The sequence below is a fragment of the Arachis duranensis genome, chromosome 1, assembly GCF_000817695.3.
Source record: "Arachis duranensis cultivar V14167 chromosome 1, aradu.V14167.gnm2.J7QH, whole genome shotgun sequence".
Taxonomy (NCBI): Eukaryota; Viridiplantae; Streptophyta; class Magnoliopsida; order Fabales; family Fabaceae; genus Arachis; species Arachis duranensis.
The window spans coordinates 101,782,857-101,798,065 of record NC_029772.3 but is presented as its reverse complement, the minus strand read 5'-3'; the positions used below and the strand labels follow the sequence as shown (position 1 = coordinate 101,798,065).

The 15,209-nt window shown below is 32.7% G+C and overlaps 2 protein-coding genes across 4 annotated transcripts; both read left to right on the top strand.

The window, feature by feature from the left end:
* The first annotated feature begins 2,515 nt into the window (after nt 1–2,515).
* On the top strand, nt 2,516–6,978 carry LOC107469370 (tRNA (guanine(37)-N1)-methyltransferase 2). 2 transcript variants are annotated; one of them, XM_016088765.3, is made up of 12 exons: nt 2,516–2,678; nt 2,819–2,975; nt 3,100–3,197; nt 3,380–3,484; nt 3,853–3,915; nt 4,176–4,237; nt 4,777–5,278; nt 5,359–5,478; nt 5,690–5,848; nt 6,030–6,136; nt 6,345–6,419; nt 6,523–6,978. In XM_016088765.3, the coding sequence occupies exons 2-12, from the start codon at nt 2,878–2,880 to the stop codon at nt 6,580–6,582; spliced, it is 1,449 nt and encodes a 482-aa protein (XP_015944251.1). In that variant the 5' UTR covers nt 2,516–2,678; nt 2,819–2,877; the 3' UTR covers nt 6,583–6,978. The 2 variants fall into 2 exon arrangements, with proteins under 2 accessions (XP_015944251.1, XP_015944238.1); XM_016088752.3 differs by having other exon boundaries at nt 2,517–2,678; nt 4,176–4,249.
* Nucleotides 6,979–7,287: 309 nt separating this feature from the next.
* LOC127741459 (glucan endo-1,3-beta-glucosidase 8-like) lies at nt 7,288–11,250 on the top strand. 2 transcript variants are annotated; one of them, XM_052253907.1, is made up of 4 exons: nt 7,288–7,768; nt 9,565–9,724; nt 9,941–10,647; nt 10,748–11,250. In XM_052253907.1, exons 2-4 carry the CDS (start codon nt 9,576–9,578, stop codon nt 11,167–11,169), a joined length of 1,278 nt encoding a protein of 425 aa, XP_052109867.1. In that variant the 5' UTR covers nt 7,288–7,768; nt 9,565–9,575; the 3' UTR covers nt 11,170–11,250. The 2 variants fall into 2 exon arrangements, with proteins under 2 accessions (XP_052109867.1, XP_052109865.1); XM_052253905.1 differs by lacking the exon at nt 7,288–7,768 and having other exon boundaries at nt 9,283–9,724.
* Nucleotides 11,251–15,209: the final 3,959 nt, after the last annotated feature.

The following is a 15,209-nucleotide window of genomic DNA, read 5'->3' as shown; positions in this document are numbered from 1 at the left end:
AATATAGTGAAACACATTGTTTGAGTGAAAGTTTGGATCAATAAATTGCGTAACCAAAATAATCTATCTGATTGCTGTGTATAATCTTTAGGCTATTTCTTGTGTTTTCATTTTACAAAAATAAGTTTATTTTTCTTTTTGAGTTTTACACTAGTTCTCACTCTTTAGTACTTGTTTCAAATGAATATAACTAAGTTGAAGTGAATTATTCATGTCACTGTATAAAGGTTCGAGCTGGAATAGTTGGATACCCTAATGTTGGAAAGTCATCATTGATAAACCGTTTAATGTGCCCTGCAGCCCCATACCAGGAGTTACCATAATTGTTCATGAACTTTGTATTTCAGTTAAAGTTGAAACTAATGGCTTCTAATGTTGAGTACTTAACAAGTTTTTGCGAATTTTGATGATTGATGACAAATTTTCATGTTGGAATTTAATATTTAGATATTCCTTTTTACGATTTAACTTTTGAGTTTATATTTTGATAAGATCATATAGTTTTGGTTGATGACATTTCATGTACTGTTTTAAATTTGGAAGATATTTTAAGATTTATATTAGATTATAATTGTATTTTAGGATATTTATTTATAATTTATTTATCATTTTATTTTAAAACGGTTTTTTCGGTTGAACTACGGTTGGACCAGTGAACCAGTAATTAGAGAGGTTCGATGACCGGTCCGGTTCTCAGAACCTTGGTACGCACACTTCTTGAAACTTCCAATATTAAGTGTCGCAGGCGTGTTTGCAGGGTAACGCCAGTTTATCTTGGTGTTACCAACGCCAAGTTGGAGATAACGCTCCTTTTGTGGGTGTTCTTGCATGTTGACCTGCGCGTACGCACACTTTTTAATTTCTTCAGTGTTTGTACATACGTACAATTGGGTGCGTACGCACACTTTTCAAAACCTTCCACTGCTAGCGTTGTTGCACGATAACGCTGGTTGAAGTGGGTGTTGCCAACTCCCATAAATTGCTTCCAGGGTTCACTTGGCGTTGTTTGGAGTAACGCCCTTGTGTCTAGGCGTTGCCAATGCCTGAATTTAAGCTCCAGAGGTTTCCTTGATATGCACTGGCGTTGTTTTGAGCTAACGCCAATACATCCTAGCGTTGGCAACGCCAGGGCCTTCCTTCCAGGGTGTTTTGGGTGTTGTTGTGAGGTAACTCCCTTTAAACTGGGCATTACCAACGCCCATATATTTTTCTCAGAGTTGTGTTGCTGTGCGTACGCACACTCCTTGAATTTTTGGTACTTGTGCGAATGCACAACCCTCTGTTGGCTTGCTCTACTCCAAGTGCTTTTTGCTTTTTTTTTTCAACTATTTTCTATAAAATTCATCAAATCAAAGAGATCAAAACAATATATGACTTAAATACACAAATACATCATAATTAATCATTATGAATTTATTTTTTTATGAAAAAATATAAAAAAATACAACATAATACGCATGCATTACTCACTCAGAGGAGCTTTTTATTCAAGGATTTAGAGTTTTAGAGTTATACACTATTTTACATGTTATTACTCTTGTCACCACTTGACTGCCTATGCTGTAATGAACTAGTAATAGACACATTTGAATGCCTTTTATTGTGATAATTGTCACTTTATTTGGTTCACAAAATTTATGAATTGGATTGAACTTTTCTTGATTCAATATAGTTTGATCAACATTGACTTAACCAAATAATTTTATGGCTGCCTTGGTGTAGTTAATTTTTGTTGGTGAATAATGCATTTGGGATTAATGCCTGCCTTGGTAAATTTTTAACCAGCGATGATAAATTTTAATGTTGTTTTTTATATTTAATTTTTTTATTATTTGACTTTTGTGGATTTGAATGAGATTGTAATACTTTAATTGATGTAAAATTTTTAATTTGAATGAAATTTTAAGATTTATATTATAATATTATTATAATTTGTATATTTATTCATTTTTATATAGGATTTAGCTAATATGTATCTTTAGAACACATGATAAATTTATTACTAGTAGAAGATTTTAAATTTTGTTTTATTCAATTGATAAAAAATAAATGTGTTAAAAATATAAAGTTTTTGTATTTTTAATAAATTTTTTTAATTTATAGTCTTAATATATACAAATTTTTTATATATTATAAATCGTTATTATAGTTGAACTACAATTAAATCAATTGAATTATTAAACTAATAAATTAGTAGTTAGAATAATTTGATGAATAGTTTGGTTTTCAAAACCTTAACTAATGCTAATTGAGTACAAAAATTTTAAGTGTTATGAATTTTATTTTTTCAATAAATGACGTTTTAATAAAAAATTAAAAATATTTAGTTTGTATTTTTATTTTTTAATATTTTATTTTTAAAAAATTTTATAAAATAATTATGTTTTTTTATATATTAATTAAATTTTATAAATATAGTATAATACCCAATTATTAAATTTTATAGTATTTTATAAAATTTTAAAAACAGACAATAAGCATGGCCCCTAGAATTTTAGTACGCCGTTTTTTTAATTAAAGAAACACAAAACGTAAAAGCCCAAGAATAGCCTCGGACTCCATCTCTTCACGTCTCTACAGTTATTCTTCGTCGTTTCTGCAGAGTCATAGCGTCGCCGCCGTCACCGTTGCCGCCGCTGCTGCAAGAGCTCTCGCCTCTTTTGTTCTCGCTCTGAAAGGTGCACAATGTGTACCTATCTGTTATGTTGTTCTTTTCATCCTGTCCTATTTAATCTCTCATTGTTAATGGGCAACGAGTGTGTGTTGGTGCAATAATTTCATTAGGGTGTCTAAACTAGTCTGGTGTTTCTGCCTTTAGATAAAGCTTCATTTTATTCTACCACTTATATTCATCAAGCTTAATCTTGGAACTGCACGATGTTGTTGGATGAGAGTGAGTTTGATGTCCACTTGAAGCTTTGGGTGCTTCGAATTCCTTGCCAACATTGCAAACTCGCCACTCGAATACTCAATGGGTATTCCCCCAATTCTCTCTCTGTCTCTTCATTTGTGTTTTGTTTGTGTGTGTGTGTAATTGTGCGTTTTGCAGCTTTTATATTCCTAATTAGAATTTGAGTTTGGTTGGTTGTGATTGTGCAGTTACATGCTTGATAAGCCCCGGGTTAAACCCATCACTGAGGACCCGACATCTCGTAAAAACCGTTACATTATTCTCTCCGAGAAAGTTCAGAACCAAGGTATGAATCTATGTTTTAGGCAATGAATGAGTTAAATTCTGCACTGATGTTCAGGTATGAGCTTGTGAATATATATAATTTGTGTTCATGAAAAGTGATTATGAATTGTTATTTGTTTTTCATTATTTAATAATGAATTTTGGTGAACTTCTTGTTGCTGACTTGATTTGGATGTGGAGCAGATTTATCTGATATTCCGAAAGAAAAGCTCGATGAGCTTAAGGGCTTGTGTGAGATTGAAGTTTTGCCCTACTCATTAACACTAGGGTATTCATATTGGAGTGCTGGTGAGTGGCACTGTTCTCTTGAAGCATGCTGCATAGTCTATGGCAATTATTGCATGGGCCATGGAGTTCAAAAAACTTTGTTAGGACTACATTAATTAGATATTAAACAATTAAAATTTTTTGTACTTCAAATTCGCTATCAAATATCATCTCTTAAGTATTGGCATACCAAGTTTGCATGGACCTATTCTTTCCTTTCCGATCTGATGGAAAACATGCATCTCTTTTACATTTATGCTAGGTAATGTTTTCACAGGATCAGCATTCATATGATGCTCTCTTTGTAATGATTGAATTGTTTTATATGTTGCCCCTTTCTTTCTTCCTGCTCATGTTTATGACCACCTGACAAATATCTTTGTTGATAGATCATGTGCTTAAGCAGATACTGCCTGCTGGAGTTGAGGTTCCCTCATCCTTTGAAACAATAGTTAAGTATTTATTTCATTTTTTTCCCTGGTATCTGTCTTGTATGGCTATATTACTATAATGATTCTGATTCTGATTCTGATTCTACTGTTCTTTGATGTGTGTATATCCATCCAATTTTGCTTGTTCTTTGAAATGAGCTAAAAGCATATTCTTTTTTAGTTGTTAAACATTTATTCTTTCAGGGTGGGATTGTAACTTCTTAAATTTTATTAGTTGATCAGTCACTAATGCTAAGCTAACATTTGTCCTACTAATGCAGGTCAAATTGCCCATTTAAACCTACACGATGAATTACTTCCCTACAAAGATGTTATTGCAAAGGTTATTTTTGATGTATGTTTTCTTACTTCCGGCTTTAGTTTTAGCTTTTACTTTTCAGTTACCTTTTCTATTTACATCCACTAGATGAACTAGTCACACTTAATTGTTAATTGTTAGATCCTTCTGCCCTTTTCATCTTCGTCTGGAATAGCACTAGACCAGCTTTTGTTTAGGTATATGAACATAATGCTTGCTGCAGTATCAAAGTTATGAAATTTATGATGCGTCCTTTCTTTGTAACATTTTTCTATTTTGAAAAGTAGGCTTTGAATCCTCTGTTCTATTGGATGTGAGGGCCTTATTTTATTGCTGCTGTCTTCATATCTCTGTGCTTCATGCTTGTATGAAGCAAACTGAATTTTTATTTTTACCAACAATAGATAATACAATAATGTCTGTTTGTATGTTTGAATGGCATGGCCTATGTGACATAGAACTTCATTCAGTTATTCGTCCACAAACTCAGTCTTCATAGTGTCAAGCATATTGTTTTATACATATTTCTCCTATTATTGTTCATGTTTTAATTATTTATGCAGAAAAACTATCCAAGAATCAAAACCGTTGTTAATAAAGTGGGAACCATTACAAATGAATTTCGTGTTCCAGAATTTGAAGTTTTAGCAGGAGAACATGATATGGTTACAGAAGTGAAGCAATATGGTGCCACTTTTAAGCTTGATTACAGTTTGGTTTATTGGAATTCTAGATTGGAACATGAACATAAAAGATTGGTTTCTCTGTTCCAACCTGGAGAGATCATTTGCGATATGTTTGCGGGTATAGGTCCTTTTGCAATTCCTGCAGCCCAAAAAGGATGCCTAGTCTATGCAAATGATTTGAATCCAGATAGCATTCACTATCTGAGGATCAATGCCAAAGTCAACAAGGTCGAAGATCGCATATATGCATACAACACGGATGCTAGAAAATTCATCTCCCAGCTGATGGAGATGCCAACTTCTGACGTTAAATTAGAATGTGAGTCATGCAACACAAAAGATGATGTTGAAACAAGTGCAGAAACTGCCTTGCTAATTGGTAATATCTTTACAGGATATAACTGCAAATACTGGTTTGATATCTTAACATGTTACCTAACACTGATATTTTTCTTGCAGTTGATAGAAAGGGCATAGGAGATCGCAATAACAACAGTTTAGAGGATGTAGAATGTCCATCAAAGCATGATGATACATCTGTAACTTCTGCTAAGAGATCTTCTAGTAGTTCCCATGAAGGTATTCTTGATACCACTGTGACACCCGAGGATATCACTAGTACAGTGGCTACCTGATCTTATAGTCTCAAAATAATTCTGCAACTTCTGTTCTGGAAATAAATAAATTTAACATTGTTGAACAGTACCCCTTCTTAGTGAGAAACAATTAAAGTATTCAACATACTCTTAAGACTGAAATTAAAGCCTGATAAAGTTGTTTTTGTTTACAGAGAATGGAAAGACTCGTGAAACTGATAGCTTTGAAGGTGGCGGGAAAAGAGGAAGCCAAAACAAGAGAATGAGAGGTTCCGAGTTCACTGACACAAAAACTTGGGAGCATATTGACCACGTAATAATGAACCTACCAGCATCAGCTGTTCAGTTTCTAGGTACAGATGGAGTGATGTCATTGGAAGTAATGTAACTTATTTTTTTTAAGGAACTTTCGTGTAAGACTCTTGTTGTCTTCCTATGCTAGGAGTTTCATAACTCATTCTTTGCTTTGCAAAAAACTCTCATTATCTTTGAGATTTATTGGCAGATATCTGACTTAAAAAAATGTTCTGCCAGATGCATTTAGGGGATTAATCCAGAGGAAATATTGGAAAGGAAATCTACCATGGGTCCACTGCTATTGCTTCATTAGAGCAACTGAAACTCCAGAGACGATAATAGCTGTGAGTTCCTTCTACTAATGGTATTTCCCATTTTCTTTTTCCTATGTTTGGTAAGAATATCAATGATTTCATTGATTTGTGGTATTTACAATGTTTTGCCCATTCGGGTGGCTTAGGAGCCTGGATTTTGTAAGACAGTTCGCAATGTACACTGATCAAACTCTTGCTTCACTTATTTAGACAGTTAATTTTGAACTTAATTTTGCAGGTGGCAGAGTCTGCTTTGAGTGCCTGTATACAAGACCCAATATTTCATCGGGTTAGGGATGTAGCTCCAAACAAGGTATCAGTATTCGGTACTATAGATCACTGCTATTCTATTTGATTTGTGTTTGTAGAAACTATAAAATATCTGTATTCATGGTCTTTTTCTATTTACTTTGCAGGCAATGTTTTGTTTAAGCTTCAGGTTGCCAGAAGCATGCTGTAGGGAAGATGATCAATAACAAGAGCATGCTTTCTTGTTGCTGCTGAAGAGATATTAGCTTTGAATGATTTATTGCTCTAGTTTTCCGGGTATAACAGGGCCATGCTTGTGTTTAGATCGATTCAATTCCGTGCCATGCTATCTGACTCAGAAAAGCATATTAAAAGTGAAAAATCAGCAAAAAGAATAGGTCACTCTTCAAATTGTTTCCATTTCCTCTTTTCCCTCCTTCAAAATGAAACTTTTCACACACACACATACACACACTAACTCTAGGGGCTTGTTGATTCTTCTAGAAAGAAGTTCTTAGCTTGCCTAATCATATGTTGTGATGAAGTAGTGACTGTTTTGAGCAATGATTAAAGCTGTAGATATTTCCCCAATTATATGAGAGTTAGTATTTTACAGCATCCTACTTTAAGTTTTCAAGCTTTCCTTAGTGATTGATAAAAAATGTTGGGATTTAAGTTTGGGCAGTGTTTTACTTAATTATTATGCTCTGTTTTGTTTCCAACGCTATTGTCCTTTCTTATTATTAGGAAAGTTCGAGTTTTTGTTCTTGGAAGTTATTTGAGAACACTTATCTCCATACTATGCAACTTTGTCTTTGGTAGTTATTGTTCTCAATTTGGAATTATGAGTTGTCAAGGACCAAAAAAGAAAAGAAATTACAAGTAATTATCAAGTTTAAGCAAATAAAACTTTCACAACTTATCATAGCCACTATCTATGATGAAAAGAAGCCTAGCAAAAAGGAGTAATATCTTATTATCTCATTATTGCTTTATTTCTTTCGGCTGAAAAAATAGATAACTAAATGTTACTTGCTATGCATACTCTTTGCTAATGGAGGATTAGATTTTGAAGCAGGTCAAAGGTAATCCTCAATATTTAAGTGGTCTCAATTGGTTCAGATGAAAACGCAAAATAACAAGAAAGGAGAAATCAAAGATGTGGGAACATAGTGGATTATACAAGTGGACTAGTTTATACTTTGGTTTATCAGTCTATTAATCAGAAGCTCCAGTTCAAAAGTTCATGCATCCTTTTAACGATTAGTTGTTGATTCGTTAATTGTTGCAATTTGGAAAGTGCTCGCAGTTGAAAACAAGTTAATACCGTAATGAAACAATTTCCTAATCCCTAAGCTTGGAAGATAGCTGTATCCTATCCATGAAGAGGAGGGAAAAAGATCCTCTAACAATGTAAGTAAAAAAAGATACTTTTATGTTTGCTATCATTTTTAAAATTAAGTTGCAATTTAAAAAAAAAAAGATATTTAAAATATTTATGAAAAATTTTTAAAAAGTAACATTTTCTATAATATGCTTTTTTATCAACTTTTTAAAATAAATACTTTTATGACTAAAAAATTAAATACATAATAACTTATTTATAAACTATTTTTAATATAAATTTATATGTTTTTAAATTTTTTTTAAAAGAATTTAATTAAATTGTTTTTTCAAATTAACTTATTTATAAATTAATTTTATTTTATTTTTGCTTCTACTTTTAGCAAAAATTGATTTTACATTATTCTTTTGGTCTAAACTGCAAGAATTTGAAGCTGAATATACTTTACCTACGCTAGCTTGACTTAGAAGGATCCAGTATAGGGTAATCATTAATCAATGTTATATATATACTTTCATTCCTAAATACTTGGGTGGGATAATAATTTTTCCAAGGCACTACGTGAGTGACGTAAAACGAACTAATATACTAATATAAATATGCTTTTATATCATCGCCTGCGAGGATAAACACTCCCTGCTAAGACAATATGATTTTCTAAAATTGAAATGCTTCTAATGCGAGGCAAAAATGGAGCCCCTACACTCCTTTTTTTTTTATTAAAGTTTTACTTTGTTATATATATTATAGTAGATTATATAAGTATTTAAAATGAGTGGTATTATTTGATACTAACTCATTGTGTGTATATATATATATTACACACACACACAATAAAGCAAGATAGGATAATAACTTAATAAGATAATAGTAATGTACACGTAAATTTAAGGTGGAAAGTGGGCGATTTGACGACCCTGTCCCTCTTCTATTCTAGTCAATTACCAGTCAATGCTAAAAGAGTCTTTGAGTCTTTGTGTCCCCATTTTGCATGCATTTATCTTTCAAAGCAATCCCATTTGAATACGTGAGCATGAAAAAGAATAGTGAGATAATAATTCTCCATAAACATTGTAGCTTTCAAATTGATATGTTATATTCTCATAAACATTTAATGTATAGGTTCTTTTTTAATATATATATAATTTCTTAATACAATCTTAGTTATGAAATATGAACTAAATGCTATTATTATTATTATTATTGAACAAGAGTTTAAGACAAATGCAACACATGCTGGCAATGTCTGGCACTTCTTTAACTGAATTAAGTAACGAATCTTTGTTCCAATTCCCTCCTATTTATTTTTCTTTAAAATTTTCTTGTAAACCAATTCTTAGTCCTTTGTTTTACCTTCTCCATGAAGTCACTGAAACCACACGCTCACACACACACACAAGAACAAACACTAAGAAAGAAACCTTTTCTTCCCTTTTCAACTATAAATTCTGAAACCAAGAATCATAACCTCCCCCCTTTCTCTCTTTCTCTTTCAGTTTCAAAGAAACCTTTTCTTCCCTTTTCAACTATAAATTCTGAAACCAAGAATCATAACCTCCCCCCTTTCTCTCTTTCTCTTTCAGTTTCTTCCATTTCATTGACTCTCCAATTTGTTTGGTTTCTTTTTCTGTCATTATTCTTTGAATCTCTGCTTATTCCAAAGCATAAAACTCAATATAGAAAGAAAGAAAGAACATGGCAGAAGAAAAAGCAATATTCCTCATTGTATTGTCAACTATGTTCTTGTGTGTTTCTGGGGTTGGAGTAAACTGGGGAACAATGGCAACTCACCAGCTTCCACCAGAGAAAGTGGTTAAGATGCTTCAAGAAAACGGTTTCGATAAGTTGAAGCTGTTTGATGCAGAGGAATGGATCATGGCTGCACTTATAGGAACTGATATTGAAGTTATGTTGGCTATTCCAAACAATATGTTGGAAGAAATGAGTAAGAATCCAAAGGTTGCAGATTCTTGGGTTGATGAGAATGTCACCAGTTACTTGTACACTGGTGGAGTAAACATCAAGTTAAGTATATAGTTCAATCTTTGATCACACCATTTTTCATTCTTTCTTTGAATTTTTCTTGGTCAAATTCTTGATGGTATATTCCAAACTTTTCATTGAAAACAACTGTTAGAATGGAAGAGTTTATATCATACTTTAAAAACTAGCATTCTTTCTTCTGTTTTGAACTCTATGTTCTGCTTTGTGTGACATGGTTCTGAATTTGATTCTTGAAGGTACATAGCAGTGGGGAATGAACCTTTCCTTAAGGAATATAATGGCAGCTATCTACAATCAACTCTGCCAGCTCTGAAGAACATTCAAACATCACTGAACAATGCAGGGATTGGATCAAGGGTGAAAGTAACAGTTCCATTCAATGCAGACATATACTATTCCCCAGAATCAAATCCAGTTCCTTCAGCAGGTGACTTCAGACCTGAAGTTAGAGACCTCACAATTGAGATAATCCAGTTCTTATACTCAAACAATGCACCTTTCACAGTTAATATCTATCCCTTCCTTAGTCTCTATGGAAATGATCATTTCCCATTTGATTTTGCATTCTTTGATGGCAACAACAAGCCTCTAAGGGATGGCAATTCGGTCTACACCAATGTTTTCGACGCGAATCTCGACACGCTTCTCTGGGCTCTAGAGAAGGCAGGGTACCCTGAGATGCATGTCATGGTTGGTGAAGTCGGGTGGCCAACTGATGGTGACAAAAATGCTAATGTCAAGAATGCAGAAAGGTTCAATATGGGTTTGCTCAAACATGTTATGAGTGGGAATGGAACTCCTAAGAGGAAAGGCACAACAATTGACATTTATCTATTTAGTCTTATTGATGAGAATGCTAAGAGCATTGCACCTGGTAATTTTGAGAGGCATTGGGGAATCTTTGAGTTTGATGGCAAACCAAAGTACCAACTTGACTTGAAAGGTAATCTTTTATTTTCAGTCAAATATATTGTTGTATTTGTATCTTACATATAAGATATTTTATGATATCTTATATTAACATTGGTGTTTGTGCAACATAGGTATGAATGAGAATAAGGGTCTGGCTCCTGTGGAAGGAGTGAGGTACAGGGAGAAACAATGGTGTATCTTAGACCCTGATGCTGTTGACTTAAACTACTTGCCAGATAGCATTGACTATGCTTGTAGCCTATCAGATTGCACTGCTTTGGGATATGGTTCCTCTTGTAATGGCCTTACACTTGAAGGGAATGCATCTTATGCCTTCAATATGTATTATCAAGTGAACAATCAGAGAGATTGGGACTGTGATTTTTCTGGCTTGGCTATTGTAACAGATGAAGATCCATCTCAAAAGGGTTGCCAATTCCCTATCATGATTATTTCTCATGCTTCTTCTTTGGCTATGTATGCAGGTTTTGCCGACATGTTAAAGAGAACTTTGTGGTTATGTATTTTTGTTATGTCCTTTTTAGTCCTTTAGATGATAAAGATTTGTAAAGTCATTATTAAAGGGGGAAAAATGTGATCTCCTAGGATTTATTTTTAATTACTTTTACTTTCTTTTGAAAAAACAGCTATGCTTGTAAGTGTGTAAATTTCTTTTATGAGCAAGTTGTTGAAAGAATTCTGGGATATTCTTATTGGGACACTTTCTTTTTGCTTTTTCATTTTTATGTTTTTTTTTTTCATTAAAAAAATGTTATGCTATTGCAAATTGATAATGTGGATTATCAAAGAGTCTTTTTAGAGATAAGATGTGTAGTTATGTTAGCAGCATGTGTGTAACAATCTAGCAAGACTAATTGAATTGACACAAGTTTACTAACGAGTAATAAGCCAAATCTCACTGTCTATTTAAAAGGAATCGAAGACTAAGTTATCTTAAGTTATTATGTTAGATAAATTGATTGTAGTATTAGATATAGTGCTCTATTTTAAAGAAACAAAAAAAAATTGGTCATGCTATATTGCCATATAAAAGAATAAGTATAACAATTCTTCCTCATCTCACAGTTGATTTAAGAAGGAATAGATCCAACGAACAATAATCAGATCCAATTATGTGGCTTAAAAAATATAAAAATATACAATAAAATATTATTTTGACTCTTAAGATTTTTTTTCTAATATTAAAATCATCTTTTTATTTTTAAAATTGTTCCAACGTTACAATAATTTTTTAAAATGGTCATTTTCTTAAAATATTAATTTATAAACGAATTTATTCTTAATAAAAATAATATACAAAAAAATCTCACCCCATTGTAATCCCAAGACACACTATAATATCCCATTATGGTGTAGTTTAGTAAAATATTTATTTTTCAAAAATAATTTATAAAACTAGCTATTAAAATATAATTCTTTAAAAATTATAATATTTATTTTTGGTAAAGTAAATTAAAAATAAATTTTTTGATAAGTACAAATAACAACCATTGTATTTAGTAAAATAACTTTTAAAATTTAAACATATTAATAAACATAAATATAATAGTAAACTTTTAAAAATTTATTAATATATGAAGTTATATTAAAACTTTTTAAATTTTGATAAGTACAAGTCAATTTTGATAAGCTCCACTTTAGATATTTTTAAAAGTACTTCTATCTTTTAAAAGCTGCAAACATAAAGCATATAGTTTTTTTGAGGTGAAAATTCAAGTTAATTTTTTTCGTATGAAAAAATATTGGTGTTTTTGTTGGAAATGAAATTATTTGATATAATTATAGGTGGGTAGATTTTATAGGTGGGAATCAACACGTGAGGGCGTGTTGCCTACGTGGCAACATCTTAGCCAATATGCGAAGGGTGTGTTGAACACGTATCAAGTTACAACAACATGTTCTCTACATGTTGTATCAGCATTTTCTGCACATCCAGTACTGTAATACACTCCAAATATCAATATTCAACCAAAACACAATTTCTATTTCTATATTAAAAATAATTTCCGCAAAAAGTCACATGCAGTTGTCCTCATGTGATATTGATAATTAAAATTCTTTAGATAACAATTTAGTCAAACATGTCAAATCATTTAGCAATCTTTAACTAACAACTTCACATAAAAATAACTACACATAAATTTTTATTTCTTTTTTATTTATCAAACACAGAAGTAAAAACTTTTAAAAAGCACAAGCACTTTTTTAAAAACAACTTAATTAAACTAAACCTACATCTGCCACTGTCATTTCACAACTAATCCTAATTCCAATTCTTCCAAGATCCTAACACCAATGAGCAGGGGATTGAAGAGATTTTTGTTTCATAATTAACTTTTATAGGGATAAAATTACTCAAAAACTAGTACTTTTAATTTTAGACAAAAATTTTAAAAATTAAAATAATATTTTATTTAAAAATCTAATTATCAATTCAGCCAGTCTATTCTATAATATTAACTAAATCACCAAATTGGTCCTCTAAATTCTGCCCGTGTATTAATGTTGTCCTTTAGTTTTCAATTGCACTAAATATACCCTCTAGTTTGAACTTCAAACTACATACAGATCTCTCTACCCAATTCCAACGTGAGTCAACAAGCGGGCGCTGACCTGGCACTGCTACTGCAATGTAAGACGTCTAAAACGACGTCGTTTTGCTTATAGGCACGAAATGAAAAAGAACGGTATCGTATTGTTGTGCAGGGGGTATTGAAAGATTTTTTGGGTAAGGGTGATCATTCACAATTCTTTCTTCTTCTTCTTCTTTTCTTAAACTATTTTGTTTCCTCCTCCTCCAGAGAATATCGTGACAGTAGGACACCTTCACATTAACGATTTTTTTAGTTTGTTAGTATGAGAAGGAAGGATGCCAACCATAGAAAGTTGCTGAAGCAGAGGGTACGATCATGGTGAGTATGAACGATGTTAGCAATATTGTTGCCAATTGAAAAAAAAATTGGGTACTCATTGATCATTCTTCATTTGAGTTATTTTTTGAGGTGATTTCATTCGCATTTGTGTTTTTTTGAGATTATTATGCTGTTAGGTTTTTTGTGGTTATTATGTTAGGGAGGGATTTCATTTGCTTTGTTTTTCGATGTATGAAACAGGAGATTTTTTTATGAATGTTACTCATGTGAAGTTTGATACACTGTTAGTGTTGCATGTATTTAATTTATTTATTTATATATGTTGCAGATGGATGAAGTTTTGGATATTATGTTTCATCATGAAAAAGCTTTTAAAAAGGATGTTGATGAAAATGTGGGGTACTATCTTGATAATAGAAGCTGCTTGGGTGATCTTGAGGTGGATAGATTAGATGTATTTTATCTGAGAAACTACTTTAAAGAGCTAGGTTATGACAGAATGAAGGAAGTTTGGTGGCTTGTACCTGGGAAGAGCATGGAGGTCAATTTGAGGAAGTTAAACACTGATGTAAAGTTAAGAGAGATGTGTTGGATGGGTTCACAAAGCCAGGATCTTATTGATGTTTTTATTAAATATGAGGTTTCGTCACCTGAACTACTGTAAGGGAAGGAGGTTATGATTTATGTTGATGATCAAGTAAGGGATGTTGGAGAGAGCAAGCAAACAAAAATACTACATCTGTTCTACACCATTGTACTAATCCCAATGCTGAAAAGACTCCCACTGTTAATATTAGTTGACCAAGTGACCAAGTACCCAAAGTCTCAGTTACGGTGCCTAAGGAACAACAACTAAAAAAGAAGACTAAGATAGTCCCCAAACCAACTCAAATCAAAGTGAGCAGGAGATATTGCTTGAGGTCTGCTGCTGTGATAGATTACACAAAAGGTCAGAAAAAGTCACAGGGTAGCAATATACCTGTAATGTTGTCCTCTGATGAAGACTCCTCTAATTCTGATGAGACTGCAGAAGATAAGCCCTATAAACCAGTTAAGGAAGACAACTCGTCTGATTCATATGTTGGAGACCCTATTCCTTCACGTAAGCAAATATGTAGAAAGGAAAATACAAATAAGAGTGATGAAAAGGGTAATGGTAAGGGTTTGGAAAGGAGAAGAAGAAGATATGTGTTGATGATGACGCTTTTGTAGAAGATATTTCTGATTTTGAAATAGATCTAGATTCGTAGGAGGTGGTGGTGGACGAAATTGTGATCTACGTTCTTTGGATTTTGAATGAAAGCTTTATTATGGCACTGGTTAAATTCACAACTCCGTTCAACTAACCAGCAAGTGTACTGGGTCGTCCAAGTAATAAACCTTACGTGAGTAAGGGTCGATCCCACAGAGATTGTTGGTATGAAGCAAGCTATGGTCACCTTGCAAATCTCAGTCAGGCAGATTAAAATAGTTATGGGTTTTCGAAAATAAAGATAAAAGAATAGATTAAATAAAAGGATAGAAGACTTATGCAGATTCATTGGTGGAAATTTCAGATAAGCGAATGGAGATGCTGCATGGCTCAAGGACGCCTGCTCTCCTACTGCTTCTACTCAATCCTTCTTACTCCTTTCCATGGCAAGCTTTGTATAGGGGTTCACCATCAACTGTGGCTACTTTCAATCCTCTCGGGAAAATG